The sequence below is a fragment of the Mobula birostris genome, chromosome 15 (genome assembly GCF_030028105.1).
Source record: "Mobula birostris isolate sMobBir1 chromosome 15, sMobBir1.hap1, whole genome shotgun sequence".
Lineage (NCBI taxonomy): Eukaryota > Metazoa > Chordata > Chondrichthyes > Myliobatiformes > Myliobatidae > Mobula > Mobula birostris.
In genome coordinates, this window is record NC_092384.1 from 5,096,186 (window position 1) to 5,123,842 (window position 27,657).

At 44.7% G+C, this 27,657-nt stretch overlaps 1 protein-coding gene across 8 annotated transcripts in view; it reads right to left on the minus strand.

Annotated features, from left to right (window-relative positions):
- hydin (HYDIN axonemal central pair apparatus protein) overlaps positions 1-27,657 on the minus strand; it is a 981,559-nt gene that overhangs the window by 213,262 nt on the left and 740,640 nt on the right. For all 8 annotated transcript variants that reach the window (XM_072279252.1, XM_072279251.1, XM_072279249.1 and 5 more), the window contains 6 exons: positions 26,487-26,586; positions 19,680-19,779; positions 16,261-16,429; positions 12,288-12,526; positions 10,363-10,453; positions 7,948-8,152 (listed from right to left, as the gene is read on the minus strand). In XM_072279252.1, coding sequence (XP_072135353.1) covers positions 7,948-8,152; positions 10,363-10,453; positions 12,288-12,526; positions 16,261-16,429; positions 19,680-19,779; positions 26,487-26,586 — 904 coding nt within the window. The remainder of the gene's footprint in view (positions 1-7,947; positions 8,153-10,362; positions 10,454-12,287; positions 12,527-16,260; positions 16,430-19,679; positions 19,780-26,486; positions 26,587-27,657) is intronic.

Here is a 27,657-nt window from a genome sequence, read left to right on the forward strand (position 1 = left end):
GGGTGAGGGGGAAATCACTGGCCCTCGAGCCTCTTCCCACACAGACCTCCAACCCTGGGACTCACTGACCTTGGGGTCACCAGCCCTTTGTCCACAGATCCTGCCAACCATGGTCCTTGACTCTGGAGATCACTGTTTTTTGTCCTCAGTGTATGCTGACCCAACATTCTGGGATTACTGGCCTCCAACCGTGGAGCGTTCCTACCTGGACTTTGACCAATGACTTCTGCCCTAACTTTTCATTTACTGCCTCTAACTCCCACTCATCCCTGTCCCTAAACCCTAACCTAAATATCCAAACCAAAACAAGAAAACATCTAAGTCTTGCCACAACCTCAACAGACATCATAATTCAGATCCTGACCTGCGGAAAAAAGTCCCAACTTGCTCAGCCTTTCTCCATAACTCAGTCCCTCTAGTCCTGGCAACATCCTTCTAAATCTTCTCTATACCCTTTCCAGTTTAATGGCAATTTTCCAATAGCAGTGTGGCCAAAAGTGAACACAATATTCCAAAGAAGGCCGCACCAACATATTGTACAATTGCAACTAAACATGCCAACCCCTATCTCAATATCTTGACTGATGAAGACTAGTGTGCCTAAAGCCTTCTCCATCACTCTGATTCTACTTCCAAGGAAGCATATTCTTGTACTCCTTGGTTTGTTCGTTCTATAATACTCCCCAGGGCCTTGCCATTAACTGTGAAAATCCTACCCTCATTAGTCTTCCCAAAATGCAACACCCCAAATTAAACTCCATTGGTCATTCCTTGGCCCACTTACCCAGTTGATCAAGGTCCTTCTGTAAAACCCGATAACCATCTTCACTGTCACTGACATCCACCAGGAGCGGTGATAGAAAGTTTTTAGAACCTGTAGAATTTTCTCTATTTCTGCATAACTATGACCCATAATGTGATCAGATCTTCATATAAGTTGTAAAACTAGATAAAAAGAACTCAATTAAATAAATAACTTAAAAACTATGAAACTTGTTCATTTAATGAGAAAAATGGGCCAATATTACATATATTTGTTGGAAAAAGTATGTGAACCTCTGGGGTAATGCCTTCTCCAAAAGCTATTTGGAGTGAGGTGTTCCAAACGATGAGATGAGATTGGAGGTGTGGGTTGAAGAGGTACCCTACCCTATAAAAAAATGACACACAAAGTCAGTTTACTGACAAAGCCTGCTCTTCACAAGAAAGATCTGTTTATGTGCGCCATGCCTCAATCAAAACAACTTTCAGAGGACTTTAGAAGAATTGTAGAGATGCACAAAGCTGGAAAAGGCTACAAAAGCATTTCTAAAGACCTGGGTGCTCATCAGTTCACAGGAAGAGAAGCTGTCTACAAATGGAGAAAACACAGTACCGTGGCTACTCTCCCTAGGAGTGGGCATCCTGCAAAGATCACTAAGAGCACAATGTGCAATGTTGAAGGAGATAAAAAAAAATCCAAGGGTGACAGCAAAAGACCTGCAGAAATCTCTAGAACTTGTTGGATTCTCTGTACATGTGTCCACTACAAGAAAAACACTGAACAAGAATGGTGCTCATGGAAGAAAACATTAAAAAAGTCCAAAAAAAAACATTGTTGCTCGTCTCAAGTTTGTAAAAGGTCACCTGGATGTTCTATAGTGCTTCTGGGACAACTTTCTGTGGACAGATGAGACAAAAGTTGAATATTTTGGCGGAAATGCACATTGCTATGTTTGGAGGGAAAAGGACACTGCACACCAACATCAAAACCTCACCCCAGCAGTGAAGCATGATGGAAGGGGTATCATGGTTTGAGGCTGCTTTGCTGCCTCGGGGCCTGGAGAGCTTGCAATCATTGAAGGAACAATGAATTCAACATTGTATCAAGACAATTTGGAGGAGTATGTCAGGGTAGCAGTCCATCGCCTGAAGCTTAATAGAAGTTGGATAATGCAACAAGACAATGATCCCAAAGACAAGAGTAAATCAAGTGAATGGTTTAAAACTAAGAAAATTTGTGTTTTGGAATAGCCAAGCTAAAGTCCTTACCTTAATCCTATAGAAGGAAGGATCTGAAGCAAGCAGTTCATGCAAAGAAGCCCACCAACATTCCAGAGTTGTAGCAGTTTTGTAAGGAGGAATGGCCTAAAATTTTTCAAGTCAATGTACAAGACTGATCAACAGTTACCAGAAATGTTTGGTTGAAGTTACTGCTGTACAAGGGAGTCACACCAGTTACTGAAAGCAAAGGTTCACATACTTTTTCCAAAAATACATGTAATATTGGATCATTTTTCTCGATAAATAAACAACTATAATTCTTTTATGTTAATTATTTAATTTGAGTTCTCTTTATCTTAAGTTTTAGGACTTGTGTGAAGATCTGATCACATTTTAAGTCACACTTATGCAGAAACAGAAAATTCTACAAGGTTCACAAACTTGCTAGCACCATTTTATTTTACAGTCACCAGCAAACCTGTTAACTATGTCTTGTATGTTCTCATCAAATTTATTGATACAGACAACAAATAGCACTGGGCCCAACACCAGGCCCTGAGGAGCACCACTAGTCATGGGCTTCCAACCCAAGAAACGAACTTCCACCATCACCTTCAGCTTCTTTCCATCAGGCCAAGTCTGTCCCCAATCACCCTGGATACCGTAAAACCTAACTCTTGTGACGCCAAACCAAGTTTCAGACCATTGATGCTAATGAGAGAGATAAGGAAGACAATGGAGAAACGTTCAAAATGTTAATGAGAGAGGAGAGAGAAATAACAGAAAAGAAACACAATTCAGAATATTGACAGACCGGTTGCTTTGAACCTGAACTGTTTGAAGTTTGATGGACAGGCGATACCCCAGCAGGGGGATAAGAAGAACAGGTTTGCTAAGGCACGGGACACACCATGACACCACGAGATAACGAGACCCTGGAAGAGCGGTGTGCCCCCACAAGTTGGTGGAAGTTTGGAGGTCTGGTTCGCGGGAACCGACCATAGACTCACAGGGTGAAAAGGTACGATCGGTGGGAACCTGGTGTGTGTGTCTGTCCTTGCCTGGGAGCCGGGTTCACCGCAGAAGAACGGTCGTATCCGGAATGGAGGGGTCACAGTCAGTGACCACAGCAGGATAGAAGACATAAAAGGGTCCGCCTGAGACCACCTGTGAAAAGCAAAGGTCTGCCTGAATCAAATTTGCATTCCCCCCCCCACAACACCACAACAGCGATTACTGCGAACTGTACTCAGCTGAACTGAACTCTGCGTCACTTAAGACTGATCATTTTACCCCTAGACTGCCATAGAGCTTGGTTGATTCCTATTACCCTAGTTCTATGTACGTGTGTATTATCATTGCTAACCTGTCACAATTATATCCTTACGATTAGAGTACTGTGTTACTTATTTCTTTAATAAAATTTTATTAGTCCCTAGTAATCCAGACTCCAACTAGCGGTCCATTTCTGCTGGTTTGGCAACCCAGTTATGGGGTACGTAACATAAGTGGGGATCTCGTCCGTGATTTTGAACGCCAAATTTGGGACTGGGTAAATTGATTGGGTTAAAATTCCCAAAAGAAAGAAAGGGCAAACAGCAGAAATGGAGATTGAGGAATTTCTAAAGGCGCCAACCTTGGAGGCATTAGAGGATGCCAGGAAATCAGAATTGGCGACTGTTGCCAAACGGTTGAATCTTTTTAAGGGGAAGTCGACAATGAGGAGAGCGGAGATGCACAGAGCTATCACTGAGCATTATGTATCTAAAGGTGTGTTTCCCCAAGGGGAGCTGGAGGTGGTATCTATGGGCAAACTGGTGGAGAAGCAGTACAGCTGCAGATGGAAAAATTGAGACTCGAGTATGAGTTCCGGGTAAAACAGTTAGAGCGAGAAGAGAGGGACAGGCAGTTAGAACGAGAAGAGAGAAAGAAACAGGGGAAAAGGGAATTTGAGCTGGAGAAGTTAAGGATGATGCTAGCGTAGAGCCCCATGCTGAACCAAGGTGGAGGGTTCAGGGCGACCCAGGAGGTTAGGCTGGTTCCCCCATTTGAGGAGGCCGATGTTGATCGGTACTTTCTACATTTTGAAAAAGTCGCTGCAAGTCAGGACTGGCCGAGGGATAAGTGGGCTCTTTTGCTTCAGAGCGTACTTAAAGGGAAGGCTCAGCAAGCTTACTCGGCATTGTCCGCAGAAGATACCCAGAGGTATGATGTGGTGAAAGAGGTGATACTCAGGATTTATAAATTGGTCCCAGAGGCATACCGGCAGAGGTTCCGGAATGTGAGGAAGCAGTGGGGCTGCACGTATTTAGAGTCTGCCCGTGAGATGCAGGTGTATTGTGAGCGTTGGTGCGCCTCCAAAGGGGTCAATGGGGACTATGACAGACTGCTACAGCTAATACTGATTGAACAGTTTAAAAGTTGTGTCCCTGAAGGTATGAGGCCCAATCTAGATAAGAAAGAGGCAGAAACCTTACCCGCAACTGCTAAGTTAGCGGATGAGTACACGTTAACACACAAAGCGAAGTTTACCTTGAGGAAAAGCTACCAGATGGGTAGTCGAGAGGGCGGAGAGAGTCCACCGGAAAAGCCAGAAAGGAAGCCAGGGACTGGTGATGAGGATAAGGAAGACAGGAAGCAGTTTGGTAGGAAGTCTCCTGGGTCGTATGCTATAATTGTGGGAAAGCCAGTCACATTGCGTCCAGGTGTTTTGCCCCAAAGAAGGAGACGGGAAAAGGAAAAACGATGATTCCGACTGGCTGTATTGAGCGGGCAAACAAATCACTAGGGGAGAAGAGGTCTGATAGAGTTCAGGAAGGGTGCGAGAAGTTTATTTCGGCCGGATTAGTGTCGGTGAAGGAGGGAGTACTAATGAGGAAATGGAGACCAAGCACCGTGCCCGCAGGGGGGTGGTGCACCAGGTGGTAGGGCCGAAAATTTATAGGAACGAGATTTTTAACCTGGCTCACAAGATACCCCTCGGTGGACATTTTGGGGTGAGGAAGATAGTCGATAGAATTATGAAAGAGTTTTACTGGCCAAGCATGAGGGAGGATATTATTGAGTATTGTAGACATGAGCCGACACAGTTACAGTCTATTGATATGCTAACAGCTTGCCACAATAAGCAAGCAGACCTAGTCGGTGTTATCACGAAAATTAACGAGGCTAGGGTGCCACCTGATATGGTGCCGACCAGATGGGAGAACTCTACTGTTTTGGCCAAATTTGCTGATAAGGTCTCTCCCTTAACCCCCGAACAGAGCGAGCCGCTGAGAAAGCTAATTAACCGGACGCAGACGTATGTCCAGATGTCCCAAGGCGATGCAACGAGCCGGTACATGGTATTGTTGTCACATTAGGTCAGCCTAGTAAAGAACACCCCTATACGATGATTAATTCAGTGACAAAAGGGCTAAAGAACGCAGAAGCATATATTGACGATTTAGTGGTCTGGAGTGACACGTGGGAGGAGCACATTGTGGCAGTAGAGGAACTCTTTAAATGGCTGTCTGAAGCCAACCTGACAGTGAACCCCGCAAAAAAGTGAATTCGGCCACGCGAAGGTCACTTATCTGGGATTTGTGGTAGGACAGGGGCAGCTGGCGCCGATGCAGGCTAAGGTGCAGGCTATCTCTGAAGTCCCCACCCCGACAGACAAGAGAGCCCTGAGAAGGTTCTTGGGGATGGTGGGGTACTATCGGAAGTTTTGCAAAAACTTTGCGGATATTACCCTCCCTCTTACTAAGCTTTTGCGAAAGAATGCGAAGTTTGTGTGGGACGACCTTTGTTATATTTGTCCGGCACGGAAACCACTGATAATTTACACTGATCACAACCCATTAGTGCTTTTGGCCACTATGAAGGATAAAAACAAAAGGTTGCTAAGTTGGAGCCTGGTCTTACAGGAATTTGATATTAAAATAAAACATATAAAAGGAATGGACAATGAGATTGCTGACTGTCTGTCAAGGTGTTGAAAACTTTAAGTTCTCTGTATTAGCGGAATAGCTAATGATCCTGTATATTAATGTGTATCTAATAATATATTCACGCCCATAATTTTTACCCCAGCAAAAATCCTTTGAAGGGTTAAGGATGTGACGCCAAACCAGGTTATCAGATGATTGATGCTAATGAGAGAGATAAGGGAGACAATGGAGAAACGTTCAAAATGTTAATGAGAGAGGAGAGAGAAATAACGGAAAAGAAACACAATTCAGAATATTGACAGACTGGTTATTTTGAACCTGAACTGTTTGAAGTTTGATGGACAGGCGATACCCCAGCAGGGGGGTAAAAAGAACAGGTTCGCTAAGGTATGACACACACCATGAGATCATGAGATAACGAGACCCTGGAAGAACGGTGTGCCCCCACAAGTTGGTGGGAGTTTGCAGGTCCGGTTCGCGGGAATCGACCATAGACTCACAGGGTGAAAAGGTACGATCAGTGGGAACCTGGTGTGTGTGTCCGCCTTTGCCTGGGTGCCAGGTTCACCACGGAAGAATGGTCGTATCCGGAACGGAGGGGTCACAGTCGGTGACCACAGCAGGATAGAAGACATAAAAGGGTCCACCCGAAAGCGGATAGAAGACATAAAAGGGTCCGCCCGAAAGCCAACTGCGAAGAACATCAAAGGTCTGCTTGAATCAAATTTGCATTCCCCTCTCTCTCTCTCTCCAACAGCACAACAGCGATTACTGCGAACTGCACTAAGCTGAACTGAACTCTGTGTCACTTAAGACTGATCATTTTACCCCTAGACTGCGATAGCACTTGGTTGATTCCTATTACTCTAGTTCTATGTACATGTGTGTATTATCATTGCTAACCTGTCACATTTATATCTTTACGATTAGAGTACTGTGTTACTTATTTCTTTAATAAAGCTTTATTAGTTCCTAGTAATCCAGACTCCAACGAGCGGTCCATTTCTGCTGGTTTGGCAACCCAGTTACGGGGTACATAACACTTCCTATAGTGGTTTACCTTATTAAATACCTTTTTTTAGTGTAGTGGTGTTCCATGCTTTTACTGCCCTTGTTCACTTTGCTGATAAAATGGAGGGTTTGGAACTTGCTGGCTTAGTGTGTTGTTGCTGAACATCCTGTAGATGGAACAAACTGCTGCCACGGTGTGTCCGTGGTGGACTGAGTGATTGTGAATGGAATGCTCTAGCAAAAGAGCTACTATGTTCTGTACTGTGCTGAGCTGTACAATTCAAGCTTCTTGTTGAAGCTGCACTGATCCAATTAAGTGGAGAATATTCCTTCACACTCCTGACATAAGCTTTGTAGATGGTGGACTATTACCAGCAGCGTTCATTGGGCCAGGGTAGGAAGCTTGATACTTCATAGACTCTGCTGCTTCAGTCCTAGATCTCTGTGCGTGCCAACTTTCTACATTGACCACAGGTTCTGTGCTCTCAGCTATGTAAGATCTAAGCTCTCAACTTTTCTCCTAACACCTCTCAATCTCCTTCATTCTCCAAGACACTGCTTAAAAGATATGAAAATTGTGAACACATTACAGAAAGCAGCCCCCCCTCCATAGCCTGTCACCTGTCTCTACACTTCTCGCTGTCTCAGTGAAGTAGTCAGCATAATCAAAGACCCTGCCCATCTCAAGCATTCTCTTTTCTTCCCTCTCCAGTCAGGTAGAAGATATAAAATTCTGAAAGTGTGTACCACCAGGCTCAAGGACAGCTTCTATCCCGCTGTTATCAGACTCTTGATGGACTCTTGACCTCACAATCTTCCTCATTGTGACCTTACACCATATTGCCTATCACACTGCCTTTTCTCTGCAGCTGGAACACTTTATTTGTACTGTGATTATTTTTAACCTTTTGAGAATCTGTCATGATATCTCTTTATAGACTTAAATATTTAATTTCATTTGATTCCCCATAAATGTAAGATATTATAGTTTGTTGCTGAGCTTTGTTGTGTCTGAACGTACTTGGTGCACAGCATTCGATGACCAACCAGTAAGGAATACCAGAGGGATTGTCTTTTGGATTCCGGTCAATAACGTCAATACCCAAGATCTCTTCATGTTTCCCAATCTGATCTCCAGAGCACTCCACTGTGACGGCCTGCTGGACTCCAGGAGAAACCACACCATAACCAGGGAAGACAGTGAACATTCCAACAGTCAAACGTGCCTGGAAGGCAAAACAGAAACTGAGAATAAAGCACACAATTGCCTCACAACAATGTTCAAACTGTTCATCTCAAGGATATGTGCATCCTTGTTTTCATACCATTTCTCTAAATTTGAGCCCATGCTGAGTCATAAGCTTAAGGCAGGAGGGTGGTGACTATAGGGAACAAGTTGCCAGAGGATGTGTTGAGTATATGGTATGTTGCCAGATGTGGTGGTAAAGTGGGTACAATTGTGATGCTTAAAAGAAGTACGTGGGCAGGAAAGTTCAGAGGGATATGGGTCAGTCTCAAGCAAATAGCACTAGCTCAGAAAGGCAACTTGGCTGGCTTCGGTGGGTTGGGCTGAAAGACCTGCTTCCATGCTGTGTGACTCTATGACTTAAACCGGTGCAGGAGATTAGGTGAAGGTACAATCACAATGGCCTAGGAGGTCGAGGCATTGCAGTGAAAGAATGGTGATGTGTTGCCATGTGCAGTGAGTGAACAGAAGTGTTCCCATTTAACTGCAAGTGTAAATAACACATTTACAACTGAAGGTGGTGGACCGTGTAGGGACAAGAACATTAGCAATAAGAGCAGGAGTAGGGTGCACCTATTCCAACAATCAATAAAATTATGGCTGATCTGATCTTTATCCTTTTTCCTGCCATATTTCCTTTACAAAAATTCATTCATCTTAGCCCTGAACATACTTAAGGATTTAACATCCCCATCCCTCTGGGGTAAAGAATCCGAAAGATTCACAACCCTTAGGGAGCAGAAACTCCTCCTTGTCGCAGTCCTGAACAAACACCTGAATCTTCCTTTGACGTCTGAGTTCAGCAACATTCTCATAGCTACCCCATCAAGCACTTACAGAATATCAAATTTCATTTCTCATTCTCTTCATCTGAGGTCAGCATATTCTGTCATAAGACAGAGTAAGCAGAATATTGGATAGGATTCTTAGAGACAGGATTTATGAGCATTTGGAAAAGCATAGAGATGGCTTTATGAGGGACAGGTCATGCCTCACAAGTCTGACTGACTTTTTTGGGGAAGTGACAAAACAAATTAAAGAAGGTTGAGTGATGGATGTGGTGGATATGGCGTGAGGTGTTTGCCAGTGTTCCCCATGGTAAACTCACTGAGAAATTCAGAAAGCATAGGAGCCAGGAAAACTTGGCTGAGTACACTTAGAATTAGCTACACCTCAGAAGGCAGACGGTGGTTGTAAATGGATGTATTCTGCCTGGAAGTCCGCGACTAATGGCATTCCACAGGGGTTTGTTCTAGGACCCCTACGCTTTGTGATGTTGAACAGGCACATGGATAGGAAGAGTTTAGAGGGATATGATCCAAATACAGGCAAATGGCACTCAATTCAGAAGGCACTTTGGTCAGTATGAACAATAGAGCCAAAAGACCTGTTTTTGTGTTGTTCAAAATCTGATTTATTCTACCTAGTTTTCAATGAACACCGGTCCCAATCTTGGTCACCTCATGACTGAATCTCTGTATTGAACAGTACAGGGAATCTATGAGAGCTGCTGTTGAATAAGTACATCCTTCGCTGATAAAATCTGAAGTAGAAATGCTGTAAGGAGCACCGATACTTGAAAATGTAAAATATTGAAGTCAGATGACTTAAGTGGTCGAATCTGCAGCAGGACAGAGTGGCAAGATTAATTCCAGGATGGATTTTGCCACGTTAACTTACTGAAAATGATCAGCTGTCCAAATGCTGCCAATTCAGAGCCAAGGAAAACTAAACCAAGAGTCATCCGAGCTCCCTGCTGCACCCCTTGACTGTTGCCCCTCAGAATGATTTCATCGGGTTCAGCTCTGCCACAACCACATTCTTTCTTTTTTATCTGCTTGCAAGCTTCTCTTCAGAATGAATTCTGCCCGCTGCTCCCATAGACCTATAGTCCCATTCCTGCTGACAGCTGGACCCAGGTCCCTCCTAGCCTTACATTTGTGAGCACTGGCAGGGGTTCACTCACCCAGATCCTCCCTTTCTGCTATCCCATTTTAAGTGCAGTTCACATGTTTTCCATAAAAGGCCAGCTCCCAAAACCTGTTCCGTTCACTTTCAGGGTGTCCCTGCCTTGTATGGGTTTCCAGTATTTTCTGTTTCTGTGCCAAAATCAGGGCCTCAAGTACAAGTATGGCAAATACTTTCCCCAGCAATGTGAAACTGGATCCTCGGCACTGGGCATTGACCTACCTGAGCCGTTTGTTCTTTCTGTTTCTGCACTCCATCGGATCGCACTGAACTTGATCTGTCATTGGCCTTTCCAAACTTTAAGGCACTGATACTGTAACCCAGAAAAGTGAAAAAAGGTTTGCATCACACCATACATCCAAACATTGTTGTAAATAATTCTCCGTTGAGTTCAGGCCTGTTCTGATAATACCATTTAGTTTTACTTTGCTGCTCTTTACTCTTGGCTCAGCAATTTTATTTCTATTTGTTGCTTTTCCACATAACTTTCCACCACCTTTTCCGGCTGTGCTTGTCAAGCTGTATGACATTATTACTCTCCTAACACCATCCCCTGTTCTCTTCCCAGGCCTCTGAACTCTTGTTATTGGGCAACAGCACAAATCCTGGCATGGACATAGACTGACTCTTGTTTTAATGCTGTACGTTCAATGCAGTTGTTATGATGAGAAAATAAGTAGAACAGGTTTTCTTTCTCTCAGTACCAGGAGTGCACTGTAAACAGTTAAAGGCTTGGGCAATGGCTTATGAGATTCAAGCTGGTTGGAATAAGCTAATGTTCCTAATGACATTGAGATGAGCCTGTTTTACACTCTGCTTCAGAGAAGCAGTGGGTGGTTGTTGTGGGACCCAGAGAAGTGTCACATTGATGAAGGTGGCAGAGTTCTTCTTACACTGACCAAGTCCTCTTTGCATAACATCATGCACATTGCTAGGAACTATTGGTCACAAGCTCACTGTAATAGAAAGAGCAGAGTTCACTCCAGAGGTGATAGTTAAACTCAGCTCCTGTTTCATGCAAGGCTCTTGGGCCATCAGGTGTATTTTGTCAAGCATGAGGAACAATTTGTACATATTGGGCCTGTGGATAGTGAACGTAAGAATCAGGGAAGTAGAGGAATCCATTCTTCCAGCCAGTGCTGGCTAAGGCAAATGACCAGCAGTGTGGACAAACCCCCTACACCCACCCTGAGCTTGAACCAACCAGTACAACCCTAATTACCTCTTCAGGATAGTGACATAATGATCATTTGCAACCACTTTACACCACAACAGACTCTGGTTTTCTTGCCTTAATTGTGTTCTTTTTGTACAATTCTATATATGCTTTTCTTGTGTTGGTAGAGGAAATAGGTGGTGCATGTGTAATACTGTCATTAAGCCTACAAGGACCAGGCGCATTAGGATCGATTGTGCAGAGAATTACCAACAGCACCTGGGTTTATTTTCCCCTTGCCTACACTTCCTATCTGCTGCCATCCAGTTCCTATCACCTTCCTGTCACTTAAATTCCCTCCATAACCCCCATACTGGCTCCATCTGCCCAGCATCCTGCATGTCATCTGGTTCCACTAATCACCACCCAAACTTTGTCCCCCCATTCCCACCCCAACTTGATTCCACCTGCCGTTCATCCCTCACCTCGCATGCATCCACCTATCACCTACCAACCTGTTTCACTCCTCTCTCTCACCTCTTTACACCAGCCATCCCCTCTCTGTACTCTCAGTTCGGATGCAGTCTCAACCAGAAACATCAGCCATCCCACTGACTCCATGGACACTGCCTGACCCACTAAGTTTCATCAGCAGCTTGAATTTTTTTGTTCACAGTAGGTGTGATTTCATCCAGAAATGGTCGGGTAGAACTGATAATTGCATCTGAAAATGTGACAGAAACTGAACCAAGGTCTAGGTCTCTTTGCTAATCTGCTGCCAATTTTGGGACATAGGAATCACTAGCGGATGATTAGAGAATCCCAGCCAGGATCATCATCTAAATATATAGCCACCAAAACTAGTTGTGACACCTTATAAGACAGAGACTCCCACTGGAGTTCAGAAAAGACTGCAGAGAAGTTTTTGATGAAACTGGTAGTATGTTCACCCAGTTCCACTCTGAGAATCACTTGTAGAAACATTGCTTACTTCTTCTTTGACTGATGTGATGGCATGACAGGCATTTTGAAGATAAAGTATTTGAAGTCAAATTCACCAGTGTTCTCAAGTATGAAGGTTCGACTTCTGCGGCCACCCATCAGCACTATGCCAAAGTTAACCACTCTCGCAGGTAGTATCTGGTAGGTACTGAAGACAGCACGGCTGGAGATTTTCACTGGGATACTGGCAATGATCTCGCCTCCTTCACCCAGGCTAGGTTCAATCACCTGTGCTCATAAAGGGAAAATGACTCACAAATGGTTCATTTCTCATTCATTTAGTCTTACAGGTTACTGTATCTATAAATCCAAATGGACTGCTGTCAGTTACCTAGTTACTGAGACAACTGTCTGATTGGGAAGTGGAGCGAGCACAAAAATTCTCAGAAATACAACAGTTAAAGTTGTATTACAATTAATAGAGTCCATTATTAAGGATGAGGTTTCAGGGTACTTAGAAGCACATGATAAAATACGCCAAAGTCAGCATGATTTCCTTAAGAGGAAATCTTGCCTGACAAATCTGTTGGATTACTTTGAGGAAAGAACAGGCAAGATAGACAAAGGAGAGTTAAAGGATGTTGTTTACTTGGATTTTCAGGTAGGCCTTTGACAAGGTGCCGCACATTAGGCTGGTATTATAGAAAGGTACTAGAATGGATGGAAGATTAGCTGACTGGCAGGAGGCAAAGTGTGGGAATAAAGGGGACCTTTTCTGATTGGCTGCTGATGACTAGTGGTGTTCTGCAGGGGTCAGTGTTGGGGCTGCTTTATTTCGTATTATACGTCAATGATTTGGGTGATGGAATCGATGGCTTTGTGGCCGTGTTTGCAGATGATAGGTGGAGCAACAGTTAGTGTTGAGGAAGTAGGGAGACTGCAGAAGGACTTAGACAGATTAAGAGAAAGATTAAAGAAGTGGCAGATGGAATATACTGCAGGGAAGTGCTCTTTCACTTTGGTAAAGGAATACAGGCGCAGACTATTTTCTAAACAGGAAGAAAATTCAGAAATCAGAGGTCATAGAGTCAGAGAAGAGTGGCACCGAAACAGACCCTTTGCCTGATCTAGCCCATGCTGAAGCCATTTAAACTGCCTACTCCCATCAACCTACATTGGGACCATAGCCCTCCATATCCCTACTATCCATTTACCTATCCAAACTTCCCTTAAATGTTGAAATCAATCTCGCATGTACCACTTGTGCCGGCAGCTTATTCCACAATCTCACGATCCTCTGAGTGAAGAAGTTTCCCCTCATGTCCCCTTAAACTTCTCACCTTTCACCCTTAACATATCTGTAGACCCCCTTGGTATTCTCCTTCACCTTGTCTGCTAGAGAAAATTCATACCTTCCTTTAGCCTTCATGATTTACTTAAGTGTTCTCTAGCATTTCTAGTACTCCATAAGTACCTCATTTGTTCCTACTTGCCTATATCTGCTATGCACCTCTTTCTTTCTCTTCCTGAGAGCCTCAATGTCTCTTGAAAACCAAGGTTCCCTACACTTGTTATCTTTACCTTTTATTCTGACAGGCACATACAAGCTTTGTACTCTCAAAATTTTGTTTTTGAAGGACTCCCACTTTCCAAGTACACCTGTGCCAGAGAACAACCTGTCCCAATCCACACTTGCCAGATCATTTCTGATACAAATGGCCTTTCGTTAATTTAGAATCTCAACCTGCTGACCAAACCTATCTTTATGCATATTCACTTTGAAATTAATACCATTGTGGTCGCTGGATACTATGTGTTCCCCTACACAAATTTGTCATCTACCCTGATTCATTCCCTAACAGCAAATCCAGTGTCACACGCTCACTTGCTGAGATTCTGATCTCCGACTTTGACTCTTACCAACATCTGCCTCCACAACCTCTCCACAACCGTTCTGGTACTCTGGTTCCCATCCCCCTGTAATTCTAATTTAAACCCCACCATGCAGCATTAACAAACCTTCCCGCTAGGATACTAGTCTCCTTGCAGTTCAGGTGAAAACTGTCCCCTCTGTATAGGTTCCACATTCCCTGGAAGAGAGCCCAATGATCCAAAAAATTTATGCCCTCCCTCCTACACCAACTCCTTAGCCATGTATTAAACTGTATAATCTTCCCACTTCTGGCCTCATTAGCACGTGGCACGGGTAGCAATCCTTAGATCATAACGCTGGAGGCCCTACCCTTCAACTTAGCACCTAACTCCCTGAACTCCCTATACAGAAACTCCTCACTCATTCTATCCATGTCATTGGTATTCACATGGACCACAATCTCTGGATGTTCACCCTCCCAGTTAACAATGCTGAGGACTCGATTTAAGATGTCCTGGAGCCTGGTACTTGGGAGGCATCGTACCCAAGGGAATCTTATTCTCGCCCTATCCGTTCCCGTAACTAACAAATTCCCTATCAAAACACCTCACCCACAGAACCCCCATCTGTTCCCCAACTAACAAATTCCCTATCAAAACACCTCACCCACAGAACCCCCTATCCGTCCCCCTAACAAATTCCCTATCAAAACACCTCGCCCACAGAACCCCCTATCCGTCCCCCTAACAAATTCCCTATCAAAACACCTCACCCCACAGAACCCCCTATCCGTCCCCCTAACAAATTCCCTATCAAAACACCTCGCCCACAGAACCCCCTATCCGTCCCCCTAACAAATTCCCTATCAAAACACCTCACCCACAGAACCCCCTATCCGTCCCCCTAACAAATTCCCTATCAAAACACCTCACCCCACAGAACCCCCTATCCGTCCCCCTAACAAATTCCCTATCAAAACACCTCACCCACAGAACCCCCATCTGTTCCCCAACTAACAAATTCCCTATCAAAACACCTCACCCCACAGAACCCCCTATCTGTCCCCCTAACAAATTCCCTATCAAAACACCTCGCCCCACAGAACCCCCTATCTGTTCCCCAACTAACAAATTCCCTATAAAAACACCTCGCCCACAGAACCCCCTATCCGTCCCCCTAACAAATTCCCTATCAAAACTCCTCACCCCACAGAACCCCCTATCTGTTCCCCTAACAAATTCCCTATCAAAACACCTCGCCCCACAGAACCCCCTATCTGTTCCCCAACTAACAAATTCCCTATCAAAACACCTCACCCCACAGATCCCCCATCTGTTCCCCAACTAACAAATTCCCGATCAAAACACCTCGCCCCCTTCCCTTCTGAGTCACAGAGACAGACTCAGTGCCAGAGACCCATCCCCTATGACTTTCCCCTCAACAGTACACAAAGCATAGGGTGCACAGGGACTCATGCAGGATTCCATAAAGTTAACTTTCAGGTTTAGTTGGCTATAAGGAAGACAAATGTAATGTTAGCATTCATTTTGAGAGGAATACAATATAAAAGCAAGAATGAAGCTTTATCAGGCATTGGTCAGACCACACCGGAGTATTGTGAGCAGTCTTAGATCGTTATCTGTGAAAAAATATGCTCGCATCAGAGGAAGTCTAGAAGTCCATGAGAATGATTCTGGGAATGTAAGGGTTAATGTATGAGGAGAGTTTGAGGGCTCTGGAAATTTGAAGAATGCGGGGCGATTCCTAGCTAAGGTGGACGTGAGAAAACATTTCCTGTATTGGGATGTCTACGACCAGAGGGTACAGCCTCAGAATAGAGGAATGGCCCTTTAGGACAGAGGTGAGGAGGTATTTCTTCAACCACAGGGTGGCGAATCTGGAATTCTTTGCCACAGGTAGCTGTGGAGGCTGAATCATTGGGCATATTTATAGAGGAGTTTATATGATCTTGATAAGTAAAAGTGTCAAAGGTTACGGGGAGAAAGGGGTTGAGAGGATGAATAAATCAGCCATGATTGGAGCAGACTCAATGGGCTAAATGGCCTAATTCTGCTCCTTATCTTGTGGTCTTAAACAAATGGGAATTACCAGGAAAAAAGCACAAATTTCTAAAGCACTTTGATCTTACCTGGCAGCGGAGAACAGGCTCATCCTTGATCTCGGTGCTGATGTTGCTGTGGAAGCTGATGTAGATATGACTGGCACGATCATTGGGAGACAGAGAGCCTTTTATTGGTTGAATACTGAACAGAGAATTCAGATCCGGCATGTCACATTTTGTCGGTTGTAGATGAAATCTGCAAAAGAAAAAGCATAACTTTTATGGCATGAAAAAGTAAAGGTCAAAAACTGATGTGAGTGCAATAGGATCCTTAGAGTCCATAGTAATGCTACCAGTGGACACAGCAGCTCAACAATCCTTTCAGCTGTTTGGAAGCACTATTCCTCTGCAATATACTGGTTCACTATCCATCTGCATCAATAATCATTGTTTTCCACACACCTTCCCATGCTATCACGGGAGATGACACACCCCACCTTTTTTCCTTCTTACTAAATCGCACTTTCCGATGCACTCAGTTGGTAGCACATTTTTTCGGTTAATGCCAAATAGTCACTTTGCAGAATATCTCCACTCAGAGTGCAAGGGAGTGACTCAAAGTTCCCAGCTGCTTGTCCCTCTCTCTGTGCTGCTCCCCGGTCTGAAACTGTCCCAATGAAGACCAACATTAACACAATGAACAGCACCTCATCCTCCAACATGGCAAATTACACATCCTTCAAAGTCAATTTCAGATCCAACAATTTTAGTTAATTAGACAATAAGACACAGGAGCTGAATTAAGCCATTCAATCATGGCTAATTTATTTTCCTTTTCAGCCCCATTCTCCTGCCTGTAACCTTTACTAATTAAGAACTATCAACCTCTGCTTTCAAGTATACCTAATGAACTGGCCTCCACAGTCATCTCTGGCAATGAATTGCACAGATTCACCACATTTTGGTTAAAAAAAAAATCCTCATCTCTGTTCTCAAGGGATAGAAACATAGAAACATAGAAAATAGGTTCAGGAGTAGGCCATTTGGCCCTTCGAGCCTGCACTGCCATTCAGTATGATCATCCAACTCAGAACCCTGTACTAGCCTTCCCTCCATACCCCCTGATCCCTTTAGCCACAAGGGCCATATCTAACTCCCTCTTAAATGAACTGGCCTCAACTGTTTCCTGTGGCAGAGAATTCCACAGATTCATCACTCTCTGTGTGAAGAAGTTTTTCCTAATCTCGCTCCTAAAAGGTTTCCCCTTTATCCTCAAACTCTGACCCCTCATTCTGGACTTCCCCAACATCGGGAACAATCTTCCTGCATCTAGCCAGTCCAATCCCTTTAGGATTTTATACGTTTCGATAAGATCCCCCCTCAATCTTCTAAATTCCAGCGAGTATAAGCCTAATTGATCCAGTCTTTCATCATATGAAATTCCTGCCATCCCAGGAATCAATATGGTGAATCTTCGTCTATTCTGATGCTAGATTCTCACACTATAGGACACATTCTCTCCATGCCCACTCTATCTAGGGTTTTCAATATTTGATGTTTTCAATAAGGTTTGCCACTCATTCTTCTAATCTCCATTGAGTACAGGCCCAGAGCTCCTCATACATTAACCCCTTCATTCCTGGGTTTATTCTCGTAAACATGCTATGGATCCTCTCCAATGCCAGCATATCTTTTCTTAGATAGGGAAGCCAAAACTGCTCACAATCCCCCAAAGCAAGCTGACCAATGCCTTATAAAGCCTCAGAATTACATCCTTGTGTTTATATTGTTCTGGAAATGAATGCTAATATTGCATTTGCCTCTACTGACTCAACCTGCTAGTTAACTTTTAGGAATTCCTGCACTAAGGTTCCTATGTTCCTTTGCAGCTCTGAATTCTTAACTTAGAAAATAGTCTATATCTTTATTCTTTCTTCCAAAGTGCATGGCCATATACTTCCCTGCACTAATGTATAATTACAAAGGGTCCTGGTGAGACTGCACCGAGAATATTGTTTTTAATTCTGTTCTCCATACGTAAGGAGGAGTACAAAGCAATTCACTAGATTGATCGCTGGGCTGGGACAATTTATTCTGTGAGGACAGAATAAGTAGACTGTGTCTATACTCTCAGGAGTTCTGTGTAATACAACAAGGAATGGCACCACTAGAGCTGCTACCTCATAGCTCCTGAAAATTAGGTTTCAGGGAAATGTGGGCACTGGGACTGATGGGGATCAGGGGATTGTGGGCCTTGTACTAGTGGGATCTGGAGAGTGTGAACCCTGGGACAGTCAGGATCTGGGAAGTGTGAACCCTGGGAAAGTCGGAATCTGGGGAGTGTGGGCACTGGAACAGTCGGGATATGGGAAGTGTGAACCCTGGGAAAGTTGGGATCTGGGGAGTGTGAGCACTGGGACTGATGGGGATCAGGGGATTGTGGGCCTTGGACTAGTGGGATCTGGGGAGTGTGAACCCTGGGACAGTTGGGATGTGGGGAGTGTGAGCCCAGGGACAGTCGGGATCTGGGATGTGTGAGCACTGGGACAGTCGGGATCTGGGGAGTGTGGGCACTGGGACAGTCGGGATCTGGGGAGTGTGAGCCCGAGGACAGTCGGGATCTGGGGAGTGCGGGCACTGGGACAGTCGGGATCTGGGAAGTGTGGGCACTGGGACAGTCGGGATCTGGGGAGAGTGAGCTCGGAGACAGTCGGGATCTGGGGAGTGTGAACCCTGGGACAGTCAGGATCTGGGATGTGTGAGCACTGGGACAGTCGGGATCTGGGGAGTGTGGGCACTGGGACAGTCGGGATCTGGGGAGTGTGAGCTCGGGGACAGTTGGGATCTGGGGAGTGTGGGCACTGGGACAGTCAGGATCTGGGGAGTGTGGGCACTGGGACAGTTGGGATCTGTGATGTGTGGGCACTGGGACCGGTGGGGATCAGAGGGTGTGGGCGCAGGGACCAATGAGGTCAGGGCAGAATGGACACTGGGACAGAGGGGCTCAGGGGAGAGCGGACACTGGGGCAGGGGGGCTCAGGGCGGAGCAGACACTGGGACAGGGGGGCTCAGGGCGGAGCGGACACTGGGACAGGGGGGCTCAGGGCGGAGCGGACACTGGGACGGGGGGCTCAGGGCGGAGCGGACACTGGGACAGGGGGGCTGAGGGCGGAGCGGACACTGGGACAGGGGGGCTGAGGGCGGAGCGGACACTGGGACAGAGGGGCTGAGGGGAGAGCGGACACTGGGACAGAGGGGCTGAGGGGAGAGTGGACTTTGAGACAGTGAAGATCAGGGGTGTGTGAGCACAACGATTGGTAGGAGGGAGAGTACTGTCTGACCTGAATACTTTCTGTTTTGGATTCAGATTTCTGGTATCTGCAGATAATTGACTTTCAAGTACGAAGACCAACCCTTGGCAATTTACAACGAACCAACTATCTTTTGATCTATGATTCTATTATTCATTATCACACTATATCTTGAGGCGAAACAGAACAACGTACTTGTATCCAATCTCATATTTGCCTTTGTTCTTCAAGGTGATGGTCTGTTTCACAGTGTCATTAACTTTGATGATACCAAAATCAATCCCGCTATCTGTACCTTTAATGCAGAATCAAGAATGAGGTGTTAATGCACATTCAAAATAGCCCCTTTCACAGTGGGAAGACGACATAGAGCTGAAGGAGTTGGAGAGGAATCCTCAGGTAGTCCAGTCGTGCATGGAGTTTCAGAATCAGAACCAGGTTCATTATTACTGTACTTACATATGTCATGAAGTTTGTTGTTTTGCAGCACCAATACAGTGTAATACAGAAAAAACTATAAATTACGATGAGATATATATTGAAAATTAATTTAAATAAGTCGTGTAAAAAGAGAACAAAAACGTGAGGTAGTGTTCATTGTTGGTTCAGAAATCTGATGATAGAAGAGAAGCAGCTGTTTCTAGTACACACTGAGTGTGTGTCTTCGGGCACTTGTACCTTCTCCCTGATGGAAGCAGTGAGGAGAGAGTGTCACCCGGGTGGTGGGGGTTCTAGATAACGGATGCTGCTTTCCTGTGACAGCCTCTGTGTAGGTGTGTTCAACTGTGGGGAGGGCTTTACCAGTGATGGACTGGGCTGAATCCCCTGCCTTTTGTAGGCGTTCATGTTCAAGGGCATTGGTGTTTCCATACTAGATCATGGTGCAAACAATCAATATATAAGTTTGTCAAATGTTTAGATAATATGCTGAATCTTCACTTGTGCAAGTGACAATTAAAGCTAATCTCTTTATGTTAAAATGGACCACTTAAATGTCGATGAAGTTCCAAATCATTTAATAATTGCCATCATTGGATTTGTAATTGTTATGAAGTAGAGAATGCCTATCATCGGGCTTTAGTTGTTTGCAGTCCCAAAGATGGGCAGTTATGGTGTTGTTTAGAATTGAACCATCAAAATTGATCTTTGAACATGGAATTAAACAAAAAATACTAATGGAGTATTAAAAAAATGTGGAAAGGTGAAAATAGAAACAAGAAGTGTTGGTAATAGCAGCTCGGGTGACAAGACCAAATAATTAGTTGTGGACTTCAGAAGGAGTAAATCAGGGGAACACACACCGGTTCAGACTGGATGGTGAGCAGGGGAAAAGCTGAGCAGCTTCAAGTTCATTTGTGCCAGCATCTTGGAAGATCTGTCCTTGGTCCAGCATATTGACGCATTGAGAAAAAAGGTGGGCCAGACATGAAGAATTTGAGGAGATTTAGTATACATCACCAAAGACTTGCGAATTCCTAAAGATGTGTGGTGTGGAGCCCACACTCTCCACCATGCATCTATAGAAGTCTGTCAAAGTTTTAGATGCCATGCTGAAACTATGCAAGTTTCTGCTGTGCTTCCTTCATAATTGCACTGATGTACCACGTCCTCTGAAATGATAACATCGAGGAATTTAAAGTTGCTGACCCTCTCCCCCTCTGATTCTCTGATGAGTACTGGCTCTTCAACCTCCAGTTTTCTTCCTCCTGAAGTCAATAATCAGCTCCTTGGTCTTGTTGACATTGAGTGAGAGGTTGTTGTTGTGGCACCACTCAGCCAGATTTTTCAATCTCCCTCCTATATGTTGATTCATCACCACCTTTCTGGTTTAAGATGGTGCTGGTGAACCTCAGGGACTTATGGCTGGTGGCTGGTGAAACAAGGAAAGCAATTAGATAATCACTCCTTTTCTGGCAAATGGTCATTTAAGCAATAGTCTGTTACTTCCTTTGGGACTTGAAGGCAATTCAATTCTGTAGAACAGAGTTGAGACAAGGTGATGGGCCCATCGTCAGGCGTAAGGAACACCTGAGATTCAATTGATTTAAGCACCATGATGAAGGCCGAATTGAAGCAGCAGGTCCTGGGCTCCATTGTGTACTGATTCGAATGAATTCGATGTTTGGATGCAGACTTGAGTGCAGGTCTGAAACAGGGAGGTCAGTTACAGGCCAAATCGAGGCAGTGAGGTTCAGACACCGGAGTGTATCGAGGTGACTGAACCCAATGTTTGGACAGAGACTTGAGTGATGCATGAATCGGAAAGGTCGGGTTGAAAGGACTCAAGAAGGTGCTCTGCAGGCCCCAAAGCACATTGGGGCAATTGAACAGATTGGTTGGAGGTTCAGGCGCTGGGCCAGATTGAAAAGGTCAGGGCCCGAGGTGCGGATCAGGCGGGTTCAGATTGCTGCTCTATGACAAATTATGCTGAACAATGGGACTCTCTGAGACTACAAGATTCTCTTTGCGGACTTTAGTTCAGAATGCTGTTTGCTTGCCTGGTGTGTTTATTTCCTCTCTCTGCACACTAGGTGTTCAGCTGTCATTTTTTATGGGTTCTTTTATTTTGTTACGTTTTTTTTGTGAGCATATATATATTTTTCTCTGCAGCTTGGGTGTTTGATGGTCTTTTTTATATATGGGTTCCTTTGTTTTCTTTATTTAGTGGCTGCCTGTTAGGAGACGAATCTCAAGGTTGTATAATGTATGCATAATTTGATAATGAATGTACTTTGAACTTTGATTCAGGCAACAGCAGTTGTACCATCAACAAACTTAAATATGGCACTTGAGCTGCACCTAGCCACACAGTCAACAAATAGAGCAGGAACTAAGCATACAGCCTTCTGGTCCGGCAACTGTGCTGATAGAGATTGTGGAAAAGATGTTGGTGCCAATCTGAATTAACTGGAGTCTGCAAGTGAGGAAATCGATGATCCAATTGCACAAGGAGATATTGACGCCAATGTCCTGATGCTTACTGATTAGTTTTGAAGGGACGATAATGTTGAATGCCAAGCTGTAATCATTAAAGCATATCGTGATGCATACATGTTTGCTGATGTTCCAGGGTTGAGTGAAGAGCCACTGAAATGGCATCTGTTGCAGACCTATTGTGCTCATAGGCATACTGGAGTGAATGCAAGTTGCTTCTCAGGTGGGTGTTGATATGATTCATCGCCAATGTCTCAAAGCACTTCATCACTGTGGATCTAAGTGCCCTTGGATGATAGTTAAAGAGGCAGGGTACCACTTTCTTCTTAGGCATTAGTATAATTAAAGCCTGCCTGAAGCAAACAACAGGAATTCTGCAGATGCTGGAAATTCAAGCAACACACATCAAAGTTGCTGGTGAACGCAGCAGGCCAGGCAGCATCTGTAGGAAGAGGTGCAGTCGACGTTTCAGGCCGAGACCCTTCGTCAGGACTAACTGAAGGAAGAGTGAGTAGGGGATTTGAAAGTTGGAGGGGGAGGGGGAGATCCAAAATGATAGGAGAAGACAGGAGGGGGAGGGATGGAGCCAAGAGCTGGACAGGTGATAGGCAAAAGGGATATGAGAGAATCATGGGACAGGAGGTCCGGGAAGAAAGACAAGGGGGGGGACCCAGAGGATGGGCAAGAGGTATATTCAGAGGGACAGAGGGAGAAAAAGGAGAGTGAAAGAAAGAATGTGTGCATAAAAATAAGTAACAGATGGGGTACTAGGGGGAGGTGGGGCCTAGCGGAAGTAAGAGAAGTCGATGTTCATGCCATCAGGTTGGAGGCTACCCAGACGGAATATAAGGTGTTGTTCCTCCAACCTGAGTGTGGCTTCATCTTTACAGTAGAGGAAAGATGAAGCCACACTCAGGTTGGAGGAACAACACCTTATATTCCGTCTGGGTAGCCTCCAACCTGATGGCATGAACATCGACTTCTCTAACTTCTGCTAAGGCCCCACCTCCCCCTCGTATCCCATCTGTTACTCATTTTTATGCACACATTCTTTCTCTCACTCTCCTTTTTCTCCCTCTGTCCCTCTGAATATACCTCTTGCCCATCCTCTGGGTCCCCCCCCCCCCTTGTCTTTCTTCCCGGACCTCCTGTCCCATGATCCTCTTGTATCCCCTTTTGCCAATCACCTGTCCAGCTCTTGGCTCCATCCCTCCCCCTCCTGTCTTCTATCATTTTGGATCTCCCCCTCCCCTTCCAACTTTCAAATCCCTTACTAGCTCTTCCTTCAGTTAGTCCTGACGAAGGGTCTCGGCCTGAAACGTCGACTGCACCTCTTCCTACAGATGTTGCCTGGCCTGCTGCATTCACCAGCAACTTTGATGTGTGCTGCTTGAAGCAGGTGGGTACCTCAGATGGCTAAAGTGAGAGGTTAAATACATCAGTGAACTTTCCAGCCAGCTGATCAGCACAGGTCTTTAGTACTTGGCCAGGTACCCCATCTGGGCTGGATATATTCCTGGAGATCACCGTCCTGAAGGATGCTCACACATCAGCCTCAGAGACTGAAAACACAGAGTTGTTGGGGGCTGTGGGTCTCCATGATTTGATGGTTAAAGTGAGGGTAATGCCCTGGTTCTTATTTTTACTGTTATGCTGCATGTATTCCATTTATCACTTCTGCAAGAACAGTCTATTCTGTTTTCAGCTTGTTTGGGTTATTGTTAAAAATAAGGAATGAGCAGATATGTGTGCCATCCAACTAGGAAGGTAGAACTGAGGGGGGCTTTCTCTGGTGAGGGACACTAAGGTTGGGCTTAAGGTTTTTGTGCTGCGGGAGATGAAGAGAGAAGACGCTGGGGAGAACGGGTTGTAGGTGGGAGACCCGTTTGTTAAGATGGATTGCGAGCAGTGTTCAGAAGGTGGTGTGTGCTTTCACGCCGATAGAAGCCCAGCGTGAGTGACAGAGACGTTCAAGATGAGCTGCAACTTGTGCACATTTGACTGTTTAATTAGAATGGGCCCTTTTCTTTTTGTTTTTCTTTCCTAACCCTTCAGTTAAGATTCATAACTATAATTCCTTTAATCGTATGCAATGTACTGTCTGTTACTCGATGTCACTAGTTTGTAACAAATCACGCATCATCCACACAAACTGCGGTTTGGGGTGGGAGAACAATCTCTATCTCACGGGTTTGGCGGGACGAGAGGCGACTTCCCTAGACTTATGCAGCCAAGGAAACCAGGGGGTTTCATGAGCATAGAAGGTATTGAGCCCATCTGGGAGCGAAGCCTTGTTGTCACCGACTGTATGTCACTTGGTTTCACTTTGTGAGAGGTAATGAAGCTCTGCCGCAGCTGGCCAGCATCCTTCTGTGATTGAAGTTTGGTCTGCAGTTGCCGCTTTGCCGGTGAAATAGCTTTCCAGGGACCGTACCTGGATCTCCCATATCTTACTTGGTCACCAGACCTGAATGCCACCAACGTGGCCCACAGCAGATTGTAGATTTCATGGTTCATCCAGAGCTGCTGGTTTTGTTGAAGGGTCTTCAACCTGAAACATTAACTTTGTTTCTTCTTCCAAATGATGTGGCCAGACCCGCTGACCACGAGCATTTTCTGTTTCTATATTATGATGGCAACTGCTGCTGGAGTCAAAAGTCTAACAATGGACAGAGAGGAATGAGTTTCTTGTTGCAATGTAAAAACTTAACAACTGGGAATGTGAGCTGATGCAGCCAGTGTGTGATACAGATAGAAGGGGATGGGTAAGTGGTGGGGTGGGACTTAAAGGGATGTCAGCCAAATGCAAGAAACTGGGACTAGCTGGGAACCATGGTTAGCAAGGACTCGTTGGGCAAAAGTTATATTACTCTATGACTCTAATATCTTTATCTCTATTATTCTTTTAATGATGTAACGAATCCACAGCAGCCTCCAGACTAGAGGGCACAGCCTCAGCATAAAGGGATGTCAGTTTAGAATAGAGATGAGGAGGATTTTCTTTCACTCAAGGGTGTTGAATCTGTGGAATTCTTTGCCACAGATGGGTGTGAAAACCAAGTTATTGGGCATAATTAAAGCAGAAGTTGATAGGTTCTGGATTAGGCAGGGCATCAAAGGTTAAGGGGTGAAGGCAGGAGAATGGGGTTGACAGGGATAATGAATTAGTCATGATTTATTAATCCTCTGAGCTTTAGTTGATGGGCCGAATAGCCTAATTCTGCTCCTATGTCTTATGATGAGTGGAACACAATTTGCAATGTAGCAACTACTTGAATTTGGTACAACCTATGGTGTTTCAGGGCCTACACCATTTCATTTGGGAGGGGGCTCTGACACTGGAAGTGCTTGACTCATTCAAGCATGTTAAGACACAAATTAGTGAAGTGCTGGCTGAGATCCCCCTCCCCACACAGCTTCCCTCAACTCTGAGAAAACATTTCCAGCTATACTGTGGTTTCTGGAAAATGTCTGCACAGTGCCAACCGTGTTTTGAATTTAAAAAGCAGCTAACAATGTGAAACCAGCAGCTGTCACCTTCAATAGTGCTAGAGGTCCAAGTCCTTGGGAGCTACTGAGCAGCCCAGGTAAAAAGTAAACAGCTTGTTATCCTAGCGACAAGACCTCGGTTGTGGCAGAGTATTCATTAGTCTCACAGCCTGTTACCCAGTCCGGCAGTCCAAGTCCTGACCCTCCTGTGCCTCTTTCCTGATAGAGTGGGTCAAACAGATTGTGGGATAGGTAGCAGGTATGTATCCTCAACAATGTAGTTCAATTTGTTCTGGTCTAACCATTTTAATGAAACAGCTCCACAAAGAGCAACATGGGGTCTGGAAAGAAGCAGCTTTGCCTAGTGCACTGTTAATGTAAATTTTAAATAGTTACTTGCTGTTTTTGTTCTTCAGGGACTGGTGATGGATGACTGAGCAGAACAGTGGACAAGGCACACTTTTTGTTCTGATGTTATTTAATGATCAAAAGAGGCCACGTGCTCTTTTCTGGTTTCATTTGTTACTGTTGCCTGTTCCTCACAGTAATGCATCCTCTATAACAGTGATGTTACTTTACCTTTAGGGAAAGTGATGTCCAGTGCCACATCATAAGCTTCTGCAAGGACCAGAATGTTTTCTGTCTGAACGATGCCGATAATGTTTTCTGCGTCGTAGACCTCAGGAGAGAAGTAGAAACAATACAACACAGAACAGCACTGTACAGTAACAAACCCTTCAGCACACAATATCTGTCGCACAGATAAATTCCAAATTAAACCAAATCATGATGATCCACATACCTCCATACCTAACATATTCATGTGTTTATTTATCAAACTGCCTCTTAATAATGCCACTATCATGGCCTGCTTCCACCATTACCCTTGGTAGTTCATTACAGGTATTAACCATTTTGTGTGTGAAAAAAACTGTCCACACATTTCCCTTAAATTTTCCCCCTCTCATGTTAAGCATGTCCTCTACTGTCTAATATCTCTACCCTTGCAAAAAGATTTAACTGTCTATCCTATCTACGGCTCACAATTTTATGAAGTTCTATCAGGTTTCCCCTCAACCTCTATCACTCCAAAGAAAATAACACATTTTTCCAACCTCTCCTTATTGCTCATATCCTCTAATTCAGTCAGCATCCTGCTAAATCTCTTCTGCACTCTTTCCAAGGCCTCTACTGGGATGACCAAAACTGACGTAATAACATGATCCTCTCATATCCCTTTTGCCAATCACCAGTCCAGCTCTTGGCTCCATCCCTCCTCCTCCTGTCTTCTCCTATCATTTCGGATCTCCCCCTCTCCTTCCTACTTTCAAATCTCTTACTAGCTCTTCTTTCAGTTAGTCCTGACGAAGGGTCTTGGCCCGAAACATCGACTGTACCTCTTCCCAGAGATGCTACCTGGCCTGCTGCATTCACCAGCAACTTTGATGTGTGTGGTAATAATTCATATGTGGCCAAAGGTTTACATAGCTGGAACATAACTTCCTTACCCTTATACTCATTGTTCTGGCCAATGCAGACAAGCATGCCATATGTTCTCTTTACCAACCTATCTACCTGTGTGTCCATTTTCAGGAAGCTAAGGACTTAGACCTCAATATCGCTCTGTATATTAATACTGTTAAGAGCCATAAATCATCCAAATTATTTATATATATTACAAATAACAGAAATCCCAGCACAAATCTCTGCAGAAAAACACTAGGCCTGGACTTTCAGCCAGAATAACCCC